The 21413-nt window shown below is 37.6% G+C and overlaps 1 protein-coding gene across 1 annotated transcript; it reads left to right on the plus strand.

The window, feature by feature from the left end:
- Nucleotides 1-6093: 6093 nt before the first annotated feature.
- APOH (apolipoprotein H) lies at nucleotides 6094-16432 on the plus strand. Its single transcript, XM_019733043.3, has 8 exons — nucleotides 6094-6261; nucleotides 6654-6830; nucleotides 8075-8171; nucleotides 9423-9499; nucleotides 11352-11540; nucleotides 13825-14004; nucleotides 14696-14893; nucleotides 16277-16432. The coding sequence occupies exons 1-8, from the start codon at nucleotides 6198-6200 to the stop codon at nucleotides 16354-16356; spliced, it is 1062 nt and encodes a 353-aa protein (XP_019588602.3). The 5' UTR covers nucleotides 6094-6197; the 3' UTR covers nucleotides 16357-16432.
- The last annotated feature ends 4981 nt before the right edge of the window (nucleotides 16433-21413 follow it).

Here is a 21413-nt window from a genome sequence, read left to right on the forward strand (position 1 = left end):
AAGTAGTCTCACTTTGGCAAGATAGAAAATATATGTGGTGGAACTCTATCAGTTGAACTTGACCTAGGTAAACATTGACATGCTGCATCAGTGAGTTTTAACCCTCACTACAATCATAATTACCTGGGCACTTCAAAAATTTCCAATGCCTTGGCCTTACCCCCAGAAATTCTGCTTCAATTTTTCTATTTTGGATAAAACAATCTGGGAGAGTATAATGTGCAGCCAAGGTTAATAATAACTGCTCTAGATAAATAGAAATTGCAGTACATAGAGATATTAGTTTTTTTCTAGGTAAAAGCTATTTACATGTAGGGGATCCTAGAATTTACGCAAAGGTGTTTCAGTGTTGGCTTAGGTTGACTATACATTTCTAGATTCATTTAAACATGCCCATTAAGCCCTGTGACTTGTTCCCTCATTGCCTCTGTAAATGTGTGCATAGTTCCTGATGGATTTTGCTATCAGAGGAGGAAAAGCACTTGCGTTTTTCCACTGGGAGCTTGTTGGTGGATTTTGGCTAGAATCCCAACCCAGAAAGAGACAACATTGAAAGTATTTTAAAAAAAAATCTGAGCTGTTGCTAAATGTTTAATGTTATGGTCAAAGTCTCTGCTGGTAAAGTAAATAAGAAAGTTTTTGAACATGTGATGCAATATGATTTCAGGAATACAAAACCTTGGACTCTGAGTCTAGGTTTCTATAGTTTAATTTAGAAATTAAAGTGGGAAAAGATATAAATTCATTAAAAGTTTTAAGTACAAGGTCCTATGTTTCATGTAAAACAAATGTTGTTATGTATTCAACTTAAGTCTCTATGAGCCTATGTGTTGCTGTTCATGGTTAATGAAACATAATATACTAAGTGTAACATTAAAACCAAGAGTTGGCTAATCTTTAGTGGTGAGTATAAACCCTATCAATACAAAACAGCTATTTGATTTGCCAAAATTCCTTGGATTTTTTCCTTAATGGTTTTTCCATTTGCTCGGCCAAATTAAACGTCAATGGTAAGTTTAAATGTGTCTTTAAAATGTCATTTAATGTCAATTATCAGTTGGCTCCTTAGTTATTATCATAAGTTAGTTATTGGAAAATGAGTTGAACTATACAGATAGGGCCAACCGCAGATCAATCACATGGTATTAAAGTGACACGAAACAATAAATCACAGACTGGAAGGTGAACAGCTGCATCTCATCTTAAGCCTCATCATAAAGGTTTTTCATTAGACCCATGTGTGTTTTTAGAAGAGTTCTATGGTCGGAACTTCTTATAATTCTCAGACACATTCAAGAGGCAAAGTGCTCAGGACTAATAATACTTGTCATTTATTAATTGTGCACTTTACCATCTATTATCTTAGTATTTCATGATGCACAAGGGAAAATTTTGCTAGCCCAAAAAAAACAACCCCCAGGCCCCAAACACTCATGATTCTCCCTAAGAGCTGTCAAACTAAGTCTGATTTAGTTGTTTCTTTGTTTTCCTGTTACTTTGTCTTTGCATCATTTTCCAAGAGTTCAGTATTCAGTAGCTGGTAAATAGGAGCTGGGTGTCAATAATTCAATATACAGAGGGTACCAAAAAAGTGTGTATCCATTTTAAGAAAGGAAAACTATATTAAAATTGTAATACTCAATATATACCAATAACAAAAGATGAATGCAAGTCACATATGACTTCTGCAATGACAAGAGGTGCTCAAAGTGGTTCCCATCAGCGTCCAGACACTTCTGATTACGGCAAACTACTGCTTGAGCAACGTTGACCAAAGTGTCCACTTGTATACATTTTTTTGGGCATATATATATATATATATATATATATATATATATATATACACATATATATATATATATATATATATATATATATATATATATATATAAACTTAAAATTGGTAAAACTTTATCCATTACATTGACTTGTAGGGGTGATGCAAATAAAAGTTCAGACCTCATCTGGTCCAGTTTAAGAACAATATCTCAGTAAGAGTACTCTCAAGGAAGCCACAGAAAAGGTGCACATTCTTGTTTTGTTGTTGTTATATTTTCAAAGAATTTCAAATTTCAAACATACCTAAAATGTCCAAGAACAGAATAAAAACCTTCTACATACTTTTTACCCAGAGACCCCATTCCAGTTTCCCCAAATATCCTCTCTGGCTCTTACAGCAAAAGGATCACTTGGTCCATCCACTTACCGCGCTGCCTACGCTCCCTTGGGCTTCCTTTGCCTTTCTGAAGATTGCAGGGTAGTCATTTTGCACAGTGTCCTTCAACTTGGGTGTGTGCAATACTTCCTCATGACACAACCCAGATTATTATGTTTTGGGCAGGAATATCTCAGAGGGGATGCTATGTTCTTCTCATTGCATCCCGTTGAGGGGGGGGACACATGTCAATTTGTCCCATTAATGGTGGTATTAATTTTGATTATTTGATTAAGATGGTGTCTGCCAAGTTCTTCCACTAGAAATTTCCTTTTTTCCCCTTTGTAATAAATAATTGTTTTATGTGGAAACACTTTAAAGGCCATATGATCATCTCATTTCTTATCCCACTTATCTCACATCTCCTAGTTTTAGCATCCATTCCAGTATTTCTTGCCAGAATGTTTCTATGATGATTTCCAAATTGCAATTTTCTGATTCCAATATTCCTCCTGTATTAATTAATTGGCAATTCTACTTAAAGGAATAACTTTCTTATCTTCCTATATATTTGTTTTTTTAAACGTGATTTTATTTATTTTTTAATTAAATTTATTGGGGTGACAATGGTTAGTAAAATTATATTAGGTTTCAAGTATACAATTCTGCAATATGTCATCTATATATCATATTGTGTGATCACCACCCAGAGTCAGTGCTCCTTCCATCACCGTATATTTGACCCCTTTTAACCTCTTCTACCACCCTCCCCCCACCCTCTGGTAACCACTACATATTGTCTGTGTCTATGAGTTTTTGTTTCTTTGTCTTATTCCTTTGTTGTTTCAGTTTTATATCCCACATGTCAGTGAAGTCATATGGTTCTTGACTTTTTCTGTCTGACTTATTTCGCTTTGTATAATAATCTCAAGATCCATCCATGTAGTCGCAAAGGGCAATATTGCATCTTTTCTCATGGCAGAGTTGTATTCCACTGTGTATATGCGTATAGACCACATCTTTATCCAATAGTCTATTGAAGGACATTTTGTTTTTTTCCATCATGTCTTGGCCACCATAAATAAAGCTGCAATTAACATCGGAGTTCATATGACTTTATGGGTAAATGTTTTCAGATTTTTGGAGTATATACCCAGGAGAGGGATTACTTGGTCATATGGTAATTCTATTCTTAATTTTTTGAGGAACCTCCACACTGCCTTCCATAATGACTGCACCAGTCTGCACTCCCACCAACAGTGTATGAGGGTTCCTTTTTCTCCACAGCCTCTCCGACACGTGTTATTATTTGTCTTGTTGATGATAGCCATTCTGACTGGGGTGAGGTGATATCTCATGGTGGTTTTTATTTGTATTTCTCTGATGATTAGTGATATAAATATTTGTTAATGTGTTTATTGCTCTGAATGTGAACTCACTGATTCCTGTATTAGTCAATGGATTATAACACGTTACTGTCATTACTTACTTTGGCACTCACATTCTCCCATGTTTGACTAGTGAGAGCCCCTTCAAATGACTTCTGGGTCCTTTTAACATGTTCTCCATCATTCTCTGAGCATTATCTGAGTTGTGCTTCACAACATGTTGTTCCAGGCTTACCTTGCACTTCCCTGCCCCTGGAATCAGCCAATTTTCCGAGGAGCCTTGGTGTCTTTCAGTGGAGAGTTGTATTTAGAAACCAAGATCTACTAGGTGTATTGCCACTCCTAGGCTATCTTAGGAATTATATGTACATACAGGCACACGTGCATACATAGGCACACTTTTGTATCTATAATTTTTTCTGTACCTATCTCTATCTGTAAAAAATGTATAGTGATACCTCCAGTTCCAATCAACACCACGATGTTCATTCTAGCTTTCCTTCTTCCCATTGCTACTTCTCTTCATCAGTAAGAATCCTGACTTTCATGATCATAAATGTATTTTCTTATTTTTGCTGAATCCCTTGTATGTAGTCAATCCTGTGACAGCACCGGGCTGCTATTCTCATAAGGGTCACCATGACTGCCCCACTCAGGTCTACTCCATGACTTTTGGACAGAATTAGAAAGGAAGGAAGGAAGAAAGGAAGGAAGGAAGGAAGGAATTGATTTTAAATTGAGGTATAATTAGCATATAATAAAATGCGCAGATCTTAAATGTTTGGTTGGATAAGTTTGGACAATTGCATGTCCCCAAGGAACAACCACCTAAAATAAAATATAGACTATTTTCTCCCCACCCCCAGAATATTCCTTCAGGTGAGGCAGTACATCCATCAGCAAGCATCATGAAAAAACCCTTCTCCCTATCGTACTCCTGTCAATGTCTATCACTCATTTTGCAGCTGCTGTCAAAATGTTCTCAATCTCAGACTTCTCAAAGTTTCTTTTCCTGATGCCCAGCCTGCTTGGTTTCACTCTGTCTTGCTCCATCCACCCAGAGCTTTATTATATAGGACACCTCAGCCTTTCTTCACTAGTGTCTCTCTTCTCCACAGTAAAGCCAAGCCTGGGAGCAATCTAGCAAACAAGAATCCTTCCCCTTCTCTCTCTCTCTCTCTCTCTCTCTCTCTCTCTCTCTCTCTCTCTCTCTCTCTCATTGTGATTTAATCACAAAAGGGGAAGGGCCACCATTATTTTATATTAATGGCAGTACATTTTCTTCTTATCATGCAACACAATGTTCATTAGAAGCACAGTTTAAGAACCAGTGCCTGATAAGAACATTTCTTAAACTGATGTTGTCTCAAGGAACTTTAGACCTGTGGCTACAAACCAAGACCACCCCAATGAGAACAAGCAAAGCCTGTTTATTTAGATATTTCTATAGCAAGGGAGGCAGCCATCATCATTTGTGTTTGGTAGAGAGTGAAAGTCAGTTAGAGGAGTGGGAAAACTTATCAGTGGACAAAAGGGGAAAGTTTCACGTATGCCCTGGTTGGAGCTTGTTGGTATTGGGAAGTGGGAGGTGGACAAACTAGAAGTCTGGCATCCTATGTGATTGGTTAGAAGAACATATTTGGCTTTTTCTGGTTGGTCCTAAGTTGGGCCGATTGCTACAGAGATTGTGATGTGTCTTCTGGGACTGGTTGCTGCAGCGATATGGATCAGAGTTCTATTTTTATATATTCTCTGGTCATTGTCCATTTGTATACTCAGTTCCTTAGAGCAAAAGAAGTTTAGGATAACTATAAATCATGAAGGGTCCCCTCTGAACCTTCTCAAGCAACATGCTCGCATTGGCCATTCTCTCCTCCTACTCAACTCCTTTTGTTCTTTGAGTCCCCATCAACTTTCCAGTTCCTAAAACAGGACTAGAAATCTGGCTAGACAGATCTAAGAAGTATTAAGAATGGATGAGAAGGATTTTGTGTTGATTTGATATGCGCAGATTGAGGATTCAAGGATAACTCTAAGGTCGTAACTGGAGCTACCGGGAGGATCTTGTTACTAACTGCAGGTAAAAGAGGAGTTGGAAGAACAATCACCATGTGAGACGAAAGGATAAGCTCAGTTTTTCAGCATTTTAGTTTAGATGCCTCTGTGAAGAGTCATACATCTGGGAGCTGGAATATCATTCTAGAGTTATAGAGACTGAAACCCAGAAAGTAAGAGATGCTCCTAAGTTTATATGCCAGGGTGGTGGGTGAAGCAGGCACGTCCGTCTTTTGGGGATCCAACCACTAGGTACATCAAACAAAGGATGGAGAAAGAGAGGTCTAAACTGGAGACCCGGCAATCTGGGAATCATCAGGATTCCATCAGAGACAATAATGAACTGTTTTGTGCCTTTAACATAAATGTTATGAAGACAGAAACTGTCTCCCAAAGATTTCGCAAGAGATTCGCAGAAGTGAAAGTAAATGGTTAAAGAATGTAGGCCTCAGCGTTCCTTTCAAATCATGATACTTCATCTTCTGTTTACAGAGATAAAAGTACACAAAAAATGGTTAATGTTTAAGCACTTTTAGAGTTGCATCTCTCTCTTTGGTAGAGGAAAGCCACTTTGGCAGTGCCAGTCAGAATCATCCACAATGATTTCTCCAGGGCTCATCTTCTTCTTGAGTTTTCTCTGCCATGTCGCTATTGCTGGACGGAGTGAGTATTCTTCACTTTTGCAAAAATAATTGATATATCTGACCCCCTGCTACATGCCAGGAACCACTAATGATAACTTAAATTCTCTTTAGGGTGGATGCTGGAGAGGCTAGATTGATACCTGTTCTTTAATATTGCAATGCTTAAAGCTCCTCCCTAAGATAGTCAGCCAGGTTAAGCCTCAGTGTGCTGACCTCTAAAATGGAGATAACAATAGTACCCTTCAATGGGTTGTTGAGGCGATTAGGTGACATATGGCATGTCTGAAGTATCTGGCACAGGACTTGGTAGAGTTATTATTGGCAGCAATGAGTAGTTTTTATTTCCATATTAGCTGAGCTTAAAAATGAAAATATAGATTTCTTAACCAACTGCTTTGTGCTCTATTTCAGCCTGTCCGAAGCCAAATGATTTACCGTTTGCCACAGTTGTTCCCTTAAAATCATCCTACGAACCAGGGGAGCAGATAGTGTACTCCTGCCTTCCAGGCTATGTGTCCCGGGGAGGGATGAGACGGTTTACCTGCCCTCTCTCAGGATTTTGGCCCATCAACACGCTGAAATGTATACGTAAGTCAGTACCTTCTCGCATATTCTCTCCCCCTCATTTGGATTCTGGACCTGCTCTGGGGGCAGAAGGCCTGCAGAGCTACAGAGTGGAGGGCTATGAAGAAATAAGAGGGTCTGGAGCTCCATGAGAGAAAAGACTAAGGGCAGTAGATGCTATTTAGAGAAGAGGAGATGAGCTTAGCCTGGGAGTAGGGGAGAAGTAAAAAAGAGACCTGGGATGACAAAAGCAAACGGAAATACTGTGGAAGTGAAAAGAGAAGTGCAGATACTCTGAAATTGAAACAGATGCCAAAGAGACATTTGAAAAAATAAAACATGCGGAATCACCATATCTTTGGACTTTGCCTCAAAATGAGAGCAGATTTAATAGGTATTAAAATCACAATAAATTTCATCTAAATTGTGTATGTATTACATGTTATATTTTTAATAAAATATAGATATATTATATTAATAATATAATATAAATTACATACATATATCTCATTATTGATTTATGGTAGATGACTATTATACTTTTGTTCATTCCTCAGAGCGTGGCTCTATGATATCATGCTGGCATTATTTTTTACAATATTGAGTAATCAACCAGACAGAATTTCTAGCAACTTTATGTAGAAGTTAAGCACTGAAAATAACTATATGAACCTATCTGGAATCTGGTTGTTTTGGTCATATGGACATGACTTTTGTGAAAATTACATACTTTCACACAAGTGATTTTAATATACTTTTTGATTCAAAAAGATCAACCATAATTTTTAATGAAAAACCACTATCACATCATTAGGGAATTTTTTTCTTTAAATCAGCCATAACTCTGGAACACTAACAATTTCATTTTTCAAGTTATTTTCAATATTTTTGTGTTGTAGCAGAGAGCAGATACCGTAGTGTATTTTTCTATTTTCATCAGCCTATCAAAAACAGTGACTATGTGTCTACCGTCTTCATAATCATTATTTTATTGGCTGCATTATAGCTCAGCTGTTGATTTACCATCATTCATTAAAATAACTCCCTGATAGTGAACATTTAGACTGTTCGATTCTTGTTATTAGAGGTAGCAGTGTAATGAATACCGTAGTGCATACATCATTTGACTTAGTATAGTTATTTGCTCAGAATAGTTACCTGGAGAGTTAATCAGATCGAAGGATCGAAATGAGTTTATATATTTTTATTTTAATAGGAAATTCTATATTCTATAAATAGATATTTACCTTTCTATCTTTAAATCACAGCCAGAGTATGTCCTTTTGCTGGAATCTTAGAAAACGGAGCTGTCCGCTATACAACCTTTGAATATCCAAACACAATCAGCTTTTCGTGTAAAACCGGGTAAGGACTTCCAGATGGCTGAGTGGATGCAGCACATTTCTATGCCCTTAAACTAAACATCAAGACTGGCCCATATTTTCTTTCTAGCCTTTAGGCTGGACTTGCTGAATACAAATCACTGAATACAAATACACAGTGGTGTTGAGGTGGGGTGAGGAGTGGAGAATATGACAACTGGTGAAATATATCTAATTTTTCTGCTCCTGATTAGTTACTTATCTGAGGAGGGACATTGAAATTATGGAAACTGGATGAATACTTCCTTATAACCCCTGGGCCAAATCTTGGTATGAGGCTTAAAATGTTTTAGGACTTGGATTTGGGCTTTAGTTATGAGGCTAATTTGATGGATTGACCTGGTAGTCTCTAGAAGACAATTCTATGGAGAAGGTTAGGAGTGTGATGATGTAATTCTCACCTAATGCAGTACAACATCCCCAGGAAGAAAGCACTTATGGTTGGTAATATAGCTCGTCTGTTTTATGAGCAAAGACACCACCGGTGACATTGGTGATAGCATGTTGGCTGTCCATTAGAGCAAAATTTTACTGACGATCCTTGTTTGGGATTGGAGATTAAAAGATACTCTGTGTGAAAAAGAAATGCAGCTCTTTCATCTGAAACACTTATTTACTGGTGGGTCTGATGACGAATGATATTGAAAACCTTGGTTTTAAGGACAGAATGTTACGTTTTTCCATGGAAATAGACTGCATTGTTTTTTGTTTGTTTGTTTCCCAAATTTGTTTAAATTTTTCATTACAGTGGCTATACAATGTTATATTAGTTTTAGGTGTGCAGCATAGTGATTAGACATTTATATAACTTACGAAGTGATCCCCCCAACGATAGACTACATTGTTTTTACACACTCATGTCAGTATGGTCTCAGGAAATAGATAGTAGAGATTACTCAGTTTGATTTACTTTTGTGGTCCTGAAAAAGAAATGGTTCTTTGCTTTACGTAAGAAGCAGTCAATTTAGCCAGCTGGTTAGAGATGCGGGATTTGGGGTTTGGCTTCTACACCTACCACTTATAGAACCCTCTCATTCTTTAGCAAATCACCTGCAACATTAGGCTGGGAGACTTCATGAGCCCTAACTGAGTGTTAGGCGGCTCAGGAAAACAGCATTATAAAATGGGAAAGAAGTCAATAATTTAATCTAAAGCAATGTACAGGGGAGAAGACATTTGAGACGCTCTTGATGGATTATTTTCCTGGTGGATGGATTAAGTTTTCCTTTTGCAGCTTTTATCTGGATGGAACTGATTCTGCTAAATGCACTGAGGAAGGCAAATGGAGCCCGGATCTTCCTGTCTGTGCTCGTGAGTCTGTGGGTCGCAGTTATGGGGAAGGTGACCAGTTGGTTAGCCTGGGACTTTCCTGGTTTTAACACTAGTTCCATACCCCGGAAGCCCTTCAGTCTTAGTTCCATGAGAAGGTTGGTCTCCCTTATGGAGAATTTTCATCCTGATAATATCTTACTCTTGGAGGATGAAACAACCACTGTGGAGTGACAGAAAGGAAGCATTCTACTCATGAACGCATTTTGTATCCTCTACCTGATGGAGCCAGTGATTTCTGGGTTTATTAATTCCAACCCTCTCACAGTGTTTTGGCAGGGGCTTGGATATGTGTGACGTTGGTCTACCAGGGACTGCCACCATTTGACTAGAAGAACTTCTGGGAACAGTGGGACCTTCTTCCCACTGTGGAACCTCATTCATTTATTCACTCATTCATGTATTCGGTAAATAGGTAGTGAGGGCCTAATATGCGCCATATCCTGTTCTCAGCACTGAGTCTACAAAGCTCAGGGAGACGAGCTCTGCCCTCAGCAAGTAAGTCTAATGATGAAGGAGACAAAAGATGTCACCTTCACGGTAAACTGTGAGCCCATCGAAGGGCCCTGCGTCCTAAAAGCTGATGGAGTTTCCTCCAAAGGCACTGGTGATTTATTCAGGGGACGTGCAATTAAACAGTCAGGGTAAGTTCTGGGCTTTGCTTATATAGGGAGGGACACTTTTACATTCCGTAGCTTGTGATTTATGTAAGTCTAGTCTTTGATCAGGACGCCCAGGCATTACAATAACAGTTACGGATTTTTAACATTTCAGTGAGATCTGTCCTGGCAAAGCAAATAGAAACATAAAGCAATTTCAAATAAACACTAGGTGAAGAAAACCTGAACTACCAAAAAAATTTTTGAGGGATACATTGAGTTTTTTACTTAGCAGTGGGAATCACCATGGTTCCTATAAATCGTTTCCCATTTCAGGCAGATTTATATCTATTGTATAGTCACTTTTTTCTTTTTAGTTACAAGCAGATAGACGACTTTAGCTTCAATCTGATCCATAATAAATGAATACTTCCCATACTTTAATGTACATATGAATCACCTGGACAGCTTGTTAAAATGTGGATTCTGATTTGTGGACCTGGTGTGGGGCTGAGCTTCTGCGTTTCTAACAGGCTCCAAGGCAATGCTCTCATTTCTGGTCCAGGGATCACACTTTGAGTAGCAAGACCCTCAATAATTCAAGTTAAATCACATTTTCGTTTGCACTAACTTCCATTATGTTAGTGTAACTTTTCCTGGACTTGTTGAAACTCCCTATTAGTCAGGTCAGGAAGACAACCTATACCATTTCTCTGTTTAAAGCTCCTTGGATAAGCTCCATACATACAGAGTGCAAATGTAGGAGGTATTTAATAGGAACAAACAAACCTGAACTAGATGTCAGAAACTCAGATGTGGAACTCAGATGTCACAAATGACTTTATACCAAGTTGGCGTCATCAGCGATAATTACCAGATGATCCCTTAGCAATATCGTCCACCAATTCTGACTTCTAGAAACATCTTCCAAGGTAGCATTTGGATCAACATTTTAATGGAAATCTAATCATTGTGTTATTGTAAAAGGCAAAATAGCAGTGGTAAGATTTAACTTTACTTCATTTTTCAGTTTTTTTACTGGCTCAGACATTTGATTTTTAAACCATATTTTCTTATTTGGCTTCTACAATTGACTGTTTTTAACCCAGACAGTCAATCGCATTTTGCATTTTCTCAAGTTAATTTTCAGGTATTTTTTTTCCTTTCTGGAAAGAGGATACGTATTTAAAAGACTCAATTATTTTCATAAAACTGACAGTTCTTTCTTTTTCCAGCTGTAACCTGCCCTCCACCATCCATACCTAAGTTTGCAGAACTCAGAGTTTATAAGCCACAGGCTGGGAACAACTCCCTCTATGGAGAAAATGTAGTCCTTAAATGCTTGCCACAATATGCCATGTTTGGAAATGATACCATTACATGCACAGAGCATGGAAATTGGACTGAATTACCAGAATGCAGGGGTAAGTATGATAAGGAAAAATAATTATGATAGTGCAATTCTCATTTTTGAAAACGATTGAAAATTCCGATATTACAGATATCTATTGAATGATTTAAAACAAGCGTTTCGGTTTTTTTTGTTTTGTTTTGTTTTGTTTTGTTTTTCACATGGGGAAACTATCAGTAATAATACCTAGCACTGTTGGGGGTATTTAACTCTGGGCCAGGCACTAGTCTCCTGCTATATAGGTGTCACCTCATTTAATTCTCCCAAGCCCTAAGCAGTAGGTACTTTTGCTCAACACTTCACCTAGATGTATCGACTATCAACATGTTGTGACATTCGCATTCTCCCCACACCCTCTCTCCAGATACTTTTTCCCTAAACCATCTGAAAATAAGGTGTACGCATCGTGACACTTACCCATTGTACTTCAGCACAAATGTCCTATGAACAAAGGACATTCTCCTATATTATCACTGTACTGAAGACGTTTAGCATGTTTTGAATTACTAACAATAATAATTTAAACAATTATAATATAAGCAATTAAAAACATGTATTTCATATGCAAATTTTTCCAATTAACCCAGGAGTATCCTTTATACATGTGTTTTATGTGAGATCTAATCAACAATCACACATTCTGTTTAGTTGTCATGGCTCTTTAGTCTCCTTTAATTAAGAATGATCCCCTGTCTTTTCAGTTGTCTTTCAGTGACATTTTTGAAGAGTACAGGTTAGTTGTCTTGTAGAATGTTCCATAATCTGAATTTGGTTACTTCTTTACTCATGATTAGATTCAAGTTATATAATTTTGTTGAGAATACATGCCATCACCTGAGGAGGCACATGATACCAGTCCACTCCTGGTCATGCTTAGTTTGATCCCTTGGTCAGGTGGGGTGTGACAGATCCTTTCTTAGTAAAGGACCTCTTTCTCTTTGGAATTAGTGAGCAACCTGTGGGTGATACCTGGTGATTGTGTGAATATCCAGTCTCTAGCAATCATTTTACCATCTGCTGGCAATCCTTGACTCAGCCAATTACAACACTGGTGGCTGCAAAATGATGACTGTCTAATTCTATCTTTTCTTCTATATTTATTAGCTGACATTCTTCTACAGAGAAGAGCTTTTCTTCCATGGACGATTTCTTTTCATATTAATATAGACTCATAGATTTCATTGAATATTTGGAGGAGTTAAAATTGAGTCAAGTAATCCAACTCTGAAACTTGTCCTCTTTATAAAATTATTTAAAAAAAATTTTTTTACTGTTCAATTACAGTTGATATTGAATATTATATTAGTTACAGGTATACAGGATAGTGGTTAGACATTTATATAACTTACGAAGTGATCCCCCCAATAAGTCTAGTACCCACCTGACACCCTACATAATTGTTACAATATTATTGACTATATTTCCTATGCTGTACGTCACGTCCTTGTGACTGTTTTTAATAACTGCCAATGTGTGCATCTTAATCACGTCACCATTTTCTCTCCCCAACACCCTTCTCATCTGAAAACCATCACTTTGTTCTTAGTATCTATGAGTTCGTTTCTGGTTCGTTTGTTCATTTAGTTTGTTTTTTAGATCCCACATATAAGTGCAATCATATAGTGTTTGTCTGACATTTCACTAAGCATAATTGAAGTCTGTCCTCAAACTACCTCATTAAACTACCTCCTAAGAGCTCTGTGCTCCTGGCTCCAGCTCTGCATCTTGTACCGGAGTAAATAAGGATATGGGTCTGGGACCTTACTGTTGAGGATCTTAAATTAAGAAGGCCAGGAAGCATCATCATTTTTCTCCTTCATAGTTCATGGTGGCTTCTTGTATAGTCTGAAAACAATCATAAGAATTAGACTTAAAATGAAGCAGCCAAATAATGGTGTGCTAATGTGCATGGAAGAAGTCTTTGTGTTTTAATTTCATGGTTTGTTGATTAAAAGAGACAGACTTTTATTTTTCTTCTTTCAAACCCACCATCTTAGATTGCATGGAGATGAAATTTGCAATAAGTATTACCTTATGATTATGTGAAAGCCCAAAGGACTTGGGAACTTGTTAATTTACTCTCAGAGTGGTATTGTTTCTTTTTTAATATCCAGAGGTCCCATGAGTATAAGAGAAGGGGGACAGAATTAAGCACCTACAAAGTTACCAAAAAATTGCATTCCAATTGTAGGAACACCAAGTGATTCAGTGGTGTAAGGGAGACTAGAATGTAACTATTTCATAACTACTGGACAACACCACTATTTATACTGTGTCTTATTGAATAAATTTTTTAGAAGTAAAATGCCCTTTCCCATCAAGACCAGACAATGGATTTGTGAACTATCCTGCAAAAGAAGTACTTTATTACAAGGATAAAGCTACATACGGCTGCCATGATACATTTGTCTTGGATGGCCCAGAAGAAGTAGAATGTAATAAATTTGGACTTTGGTCTGCACAGCCAAGTTGTAAAGGTATGAACTATGGGTGAGGTCTTAAAATGACTCTGAATTTATCCAGTGGATCACCTTTACTTGCCATTTTCTTGTTCCCATCATTTCCCACTTGTTGCTCAGCCTTGCTTCACTGCTATTGGCATGTGAAAGACTTTAGGACTCATGTGTGCATGGGGAAGCTTCATGCTTAGCAAGCTTGTTTGAAATTAAACTGTATGAAATAAACAGGTCCTTTGTAAGCATTGATAATATGGCTGACGATTCTGTGGGCTTCCTAGAATTGCTTTTTAAGTCTTTGCCTGTGAGCATCTGTTTCTGCTTCATTCTAGTCAAGACTCTTCTCACTGTTGTAAAAACCAAACACATATTCAAGCTATAAAGAGTTCAAAGAGATGGGGCTTACATGAAAGGGCAGTCTCTGGTAGAAGTTCTTTTACACTGAAGCCTAGAATCGGATGCTTCCGCTCTGACCTTCTTATGTGGCTATTGTAGGGGAAGAAAAGGCCGTCTTGGAATCCATGACTAATGGTTCTCTTGATAAAGAACTGCTATTAGCAATGATACTGATGGTACCATATACAGTCTTGGAATCTTCGTGTCTTGAGCAATTTGTTTCAAGTGCCCTCATCCACTGGTTCAAATGCTACAGTCTCTGTAAGAAAGACTAGCCGTTCTCCTAAGTCTTGACTACAAATATTATCTCTTTCAGCATCTTGCAAAGTTCCTGTTAAAAAAGCTACGGTGCTATATGAAGGAGAGAGAGTAAAATTCCAAGACAAATTTAAGAATGGAATGCTGCATGGTCAAAAAGTTTCTTTCTTCTGCAAAAATAAAGAAAAGAAGTGTAGCTATACAGAGGATGCTCAGTGCTTAGATGGCACCTTTGAATTCCCCAAATGCTTCAAGGGTAAGTCAAACACTGCAACTTTTAGCTAGGACTTCCATTTGCCCTTCACCTTGATCAGTACTTTACTTATATAATGACTATGAGAAGCCATGTCAGTTTGGCCACTGGACTCTTAAAAAGAGGAGGCAGGAGGAATCACGAGACGAAGCAGTAAGCTGCAGTTTCTCCACTTGCATAAACATTTTCTTTTTCAATTTTTTTCCTTAAAACTCAGGGTTGTGGTTTTATTGATGAGTGTGGAGGTGAAGTATGCCATCTTGTGTAATTCCAAATTAAGCTTGAATAATAATAATAATAATAATAATAATAATAATAATAAATGGAATGTTGAATAGTGATCATATTTACCACCTCTTGGTCCCAAATTATAAAGAATTTACCCCAAATTACAAAGTAGCTCATGGCAATGATAATTGGTTTATAGATCATCTAACATTTTTTTTTTTCTTCCTTTAAGCAATTCCCAGAATTTGAAAAGTATCCTCTAGAGCAAAATATTCATTAGAGCAAAATATTTTAAGGAAGATGATCACGTTTGTGTGAGATAAAGAAGTTTACAATGGCCAGTGTTTACAGCTGCCAGCCTTTCAAGGTTTCATGTTTAGGGTGTAAATATCTTTGTTGATATGAAGGAAGTGCCAGCAGAAACTGAAACTGTTGTTGGCTCTAGGTTTGGAAATGCTCCAAGAATGTTGACAGCCTTATGTCAGCTGATGAGGACAGAGTTGGGAGCAGATGTAGAGAGGGGTCTGAGAAGTGGCCAGCCAGTGAGAGAGAGGGGATGATAACTTGTAAATAATAGCTATCTCATCGGTTTGATTATTAGAAATATTACATATGACATGGAGTAAGTGCTCAACCAATGACAGTTGCTACCATTATAATTACAAATAGTTTAAAATGCACTGCATACATTGTTATTGTTATCTCACCAGCACAGCCCTGGTGACATGTTAAATACCAATATTGACAAAGCACCATAAGCCTAGTACAAATCAGTAGAAAAAGTATTAGAAGAGGATAATTAAAAGAAAACCAAATGGAGCTTTGTTGACATATTTCTTCAGGCTAGTCTCCCTCGCAGTCTTCAGACAGATGTCATGCTGTTAGTGCAATGGGGAATAAATAAAGTGCTGATACAGTTATTTATTTTTTTAAATCTTGCTTGTCAGAGCTATATAGAACCTTCTATTTTCTCTCTTGGAAATGAGTGCCTTATTATATCCCTGATGCTTTTGTGTGTCATGTAAACCTCACACTAAATGGTTTCATTCATATAATTTGTATTTGTAGATTTAAATATATTTGATTCATCTTAGCTATTTCACAAATTTAAGAAATCATTGTTTCTCTTAGAATGTTTATCTTTTTCTCCCCAAACAGAACACAGTTCTTTGGCCTTCTGGAAAACTGATGCATCAGATGTAAAGCCATGCGAGGCTGATGTTCAGATTCAAAAGTAAATGTCATACTTGTATCTGTGTTTGTCCAAAGAACCTAATGGAAATGGAAAAATAAAGTGACTGAATTTATGCCTCAGCCATTGCAGTGTTACCCTTCATTGTGGCTTACTCTTAGTTATATTATATGATGTTTCAAATACCCCAGTATTTGAAACATCATCGTTTCATGGTTGTGAAGTGGAAAGTGTAAGCAATTACCTGGGTAACTCAGTTCTCCTCTCCTTAATTCTGCTCTCAAATGCTTTCACCTAAAATGACTGCAATGCAGTGTTTTTCATATTATAGTCCACAGACCCCCAAATCAGTAACACCTGGTACTTACTACAAAGAAAAAAATGCTAATTTCAAAGGATGGCCCAAAAATCTGCGTTTATGACAAAGTCCCCAGATAATTCTTTATATTCTCAAATTCAGAATCATGGCCATGAAGGAATAAGCATGAACTTCCAGGTCAATAGAACTGAATACGAACCCTTGATGTTTTGTTTACAAAATGCCTAAAAATATCTTCACTTACCCACTAAAATTCCTTGCTATGTCATGACATCGGTCCTTTGTTTATATTTAATCCCCTTGCCCTTTTCTCCTTTTGTGGTACATGCTCACAAAACCCACCCCAGGCTCTGGTGGCCTTCCCTACGCTTGTTCATAGCAGCGGAATATTGCTGGAAAAAAGAGAAAAGCTCACAATCATGATAATAGGTCCCACTTTCAATTCATGGACACAAACCCTATATAAGCCCTCAGTTCTGCCTGGAAATCGTACCGTATTTCTCTTGTGTGTTCACTCTCCTACTCGGCAAGATAGCTGTTTCTTTGCTCAACCCTCCTCAAGCCACCTTCCGTCTCTTCACTCTCAACTGAGACCCTGCTCCTTATTTCACTGGGAAAATAGAAAACACCCTTTTTTTTTTTTTTATCTTCCCATTACCAAATGCATCACTTATCAGCATCTCTGTACCGGGTACTCTGCCCTCCAACTTGTTATGATGGACGAACTCGGAGGTCCCATCTCTTTCTCCCCCCACCCTCTCTCTGTGTATTGGGGGTTGGGTTTGAAGAAGGTGTGATGTCTCCTCTCTCTAAACCCAAGGCCCTATTTCAGGATTTTGCTGAACAAAAGAGCCATCTACTCTGGATTTCCGCCCTTAGCACCAAGTTTTAGAACCACTGTTTTCTTTAACTTGTCACATATTCATTTTACAATTATCCTCCCGCTCATCCCACCTAAGAGCTCTAGGAATGGAAAGAGAGCAGTAAAGGTTTATAGCATCTCTCTCTGCCCCATACATAGTTGCTGGGTTTGCTCCAGAAAAGGAGATAATGTATTTTTCTATTATCCTTCTTTTGTTGCAAAGCCCTTCATAATTAATTTTATGGTATCAAAATTTAAATATATATATATTTTACATATATATATAAATATACATGTATGGGCAAATATATCTATCTATCTATCTATCTATCTATCTATCTATCTATATATATATATATATATATGGGCAAATTTTTAAATTGCTCACTTTGTCTCAGCTCCCTTGGGAGGGAATCGACAGGGCTGGTCACAGGTAGAGCGGTGAGGGTACCTAATGAAGATTTCCTTTAGCTTCTGATGGGTGTTTATTGGCAGCCTCTCAGTCCAGAGCTTCAAGGGCTTTTGCTCAACCTCTGAGGCACTGCCTATTGAAGCTCACACAAGGCTTCCCCCTTCTTTCACAATTGTTATTAGCTACTTGGAGCAACTAAGATATATCAACCCAGGATTTCTGAACTCCTAGAACCCAGCTCACATCCAATGAAGGAACATACGTTATGCTTTTTTTTTTTAAATTTATCTATTTATTACCTGTGACCTATTTTAGGCGTATAACCAGTAGGGCATGGGATCAGTCAGAATGGATTGCCATCCTGGACTGCAGTTAGGGAGTGGGGGTCAGGGCTGAAATTGCCTGATATACAGGCATCACCCTTTTGTTGCTAGACTGTGGGAAAGCGGGGGAGGGGCCCTTATGGGAAGACCTGGTGGCCTCTGGTGGTTGGAACTCAGAGCACTTGGGCAACAGCTATTTACCAACTGGTATAAAAGCTTTTCAATCTTTTAACGTACTGTCTGCCTTGTCATGACTGCTTTCAAGAATTTGGGACAACTTAATGTTGAAAGGATATAAACAACATAAAAATAAATCATGCACACCAAAACAAAACAAAACACACAGATTTTGTATTTTTTTGTTATAACATTTTAAGGCAATTTTTTAGAACAGTTTTAGATTTACAACAAAATTAAGAGGAAGGTGCAGAGATTTCATGTGTGAGTATACCCCCTGCCCACACACATGCATAGCCTGCCCCATTATCAATGTCGCTTATCAGGGTGGCATATTTTTTTACCAAAGATGAACCTACATGGACACATCATAATCACCCAAAATCCATAGTTTACCTTATGGTTCATTCTTGGTGTTTTACATTCTATGGATTTGGACAAATGTATAATGATATATGAGTACTGTGTTTCCCTGAAAAGTCAGACCTAACCGGGAAATAAGCCCTAGCATGATTTTTCAGGATGACATCCCCTGAGTGTTAGCCCTAATGCGTCTTTTGGAGCAAAACTTGATATAAAACTCGGTCTTATTTTTGGGGAAACATGGTATATCCATTATATTATATAGAGTATTTTCATTGCCTTAAAAATCCTCTGTGCTCTGCCTGTCCTTACACCCCTGCCTCCACGACTACTGATCTTTTTATTGTCTCCATAGATTTGCCTTTTCCAGAATGTCATATAGTCATATAGAAATGTCATATAGAAATCCAGAATGTCATATAGAAATCGTACAGCATGCAACATTTTCAGATTAGCTTCCTTCCTCGGTAATAAACCTTCAAGTTTCCTCCATGTTTTCTCACGGTTTGATAGTTCATTTCTTAGTGAAGAATAATGTTCCATTGTCTGGATGTACCAGTGTATTCCTTATCCTTTTACCTACTGAAGGACACCTTGGTTGCTTCAAACTTTGGCAATTATGAATAAAGCTGCTATCAACATCCATGTGCAGAGTTTCGTGTGAACGTAAGTTTTCATCTCATTTGAATATTACCAAGAAGTGCAATTGCTGGATTGCATGGGAAGAGTAGGTTTTTTTGTTTGTTTTTATTGAGATATAATTGACATATAGCATTGCATTAGTTTCAGGTGTACAACATAATGATTCGAGATATGCATATATTGCAAAACGATCACCACAATAAGTCTAGTTAACATCCATCACCACACATAGTTGCACAATTTTTTTCTTGTGATGAGAACTTTTAAGATTTACTCTTTTAGCAACGTTCCAATATACAATACAGTATTATGAATTATAGTCACCATGCCAGGACTTATTTATTTTATAACTGGAAGTTTGTATCTTTTGACCATTTTCACCCATTTCACCCAGAGTAGGTTTAGTTTTGTAAGAAACCACCAAATTCTTCCAAAGTGGCTGTACCATTTTGAATTCCCACCGGCAATGAATGAGAAATATTTTGCTCCATATCCTTGCCAGATTTGTTGTCAGCGTTCTGGTTTGTGGCCATTCTAATGGGTGTATAGTAGTATCTTATTGTTTTAATTTGAATTTCCCTGATGACATGTGATATGGAACATCTTTTCATGTGCTTATTTGCCATCTAGGTATCTTTTTTGATGAGGTGTCTGTTCAGATCTTTGGCCTATTTTAAAAATCAGGTTGCTTACACCTGAAATCTATGTAATTTTACTAACAATTTTCACCCCAATAAATTTAATAATAAAAAAAATCAGGTTGCTTACTTACTTCCTTATTGTTAAGTTTTAGGAGTTCTTTGTATATTTTGAATAGCAGTCCTTTATCAGGTATGTCTTTTGCAAATATATTCTCCCAGTCTGTGGCTTGTCTTCTCATTCTTTTTGATACTGTCTTTTGCAGAGAAGAAGTTTTTAATTTGAATGAGGTCTAGCTTATCAATGATTTCTTTCATGGATCTTGTGTTTGGTGTTGTATCTAAAAAGGCTTTGCCATATTCAAGATCATCTAGATTTCCTCCTATGTTATCTTCTAGGAGTTTTATAGTTTCGTGTTTTACATTTAGGTCTATGATCCATTTTAAGTTAACATTTTGTGAAGAGTGTAAGGTCTGTGTCTAGATTCTTTTTGTTTGTTTGTTTTTGCATGTGGGATGTTCAGTTGTCCCACCACCATTTATTGAAAAAGACAATCTGTTTCATTACATTACTTTTGCTCCTTTATCAAAGATCAGTTGACTATATTTACAGGAGTCTATTTCTGGGTTTTCTATTCTGCTCCATTGGTCTATTTGTTGTTTTGCCAACACCACACCATCTTGATTACTGTAGCTTTATGTCTGTTGTTTGGAAATATTAGATGTTCACAATGCTAGAAGCTCCCAAGCCAACACTCCTATTTTAAACTTACAGTCCCTCTCTGCCATCCCCCTGCTTCACCCCACCTATTCCGCAAAGAAGCTTCTGGAATATGGAAAATTTGTTGAAGATGTCTTTTTGTACCATTTTGTTCATTGGAAGACATATCTCACTGCTGGATAGGCTTGGATCTATGAAAAACTAATCAGAGTAGACTTTAGAGCTTAGGCCATAGTACTGATTCCTCTAATTTACTAATTTTCACAGAAAGACAAATCTGCTATTTTTGCAATCTGAAGAGGCCGTTTGGATTAGAGGAGCCCATCAGTAGAAACTACCCAGTGGCAACCCCACTGTTTAATGATTATGTGGTCCATTTAGTCCCATAAGTAGACTCTCTTTTCCAAATGTTTTCTTCTTAAATGCTTAGATCACCAGGTTGCCTGTCATCAAAATTCAGCTAAACCCTCCCTAGCCACAGCGTGCGGCCATCTCCCCTGCGAGCTGATAGTCCAGAAAGCCCTACCTTCCTTTTCTCACAGGCAGCTCACTGAAGAAAGACTGAAAACTGTAACCACAGGTTGCTGATTATCATTCTATATTTTAGCACGGCTGAATTTCACCTTCCCAGCTTATGTTATGTTAC

This window comes from Rhinolophus sinicus, chromosome 12, assembly GCF_057876585.1.
Source record: "Rhinolophus sinicus isolate RSI-liver-muscle chromosome 12, RSI-T2T, whole genome shotgun sequence".
In the NCBI taxonomy this organism is placed as follows: domain Eukaryota; kingdom Metazoa; phylum Chordata; class Mammalia; order Chiroptera; family Rhinolophidae; genus Rhinolophus; species Rhinolophus sinicus.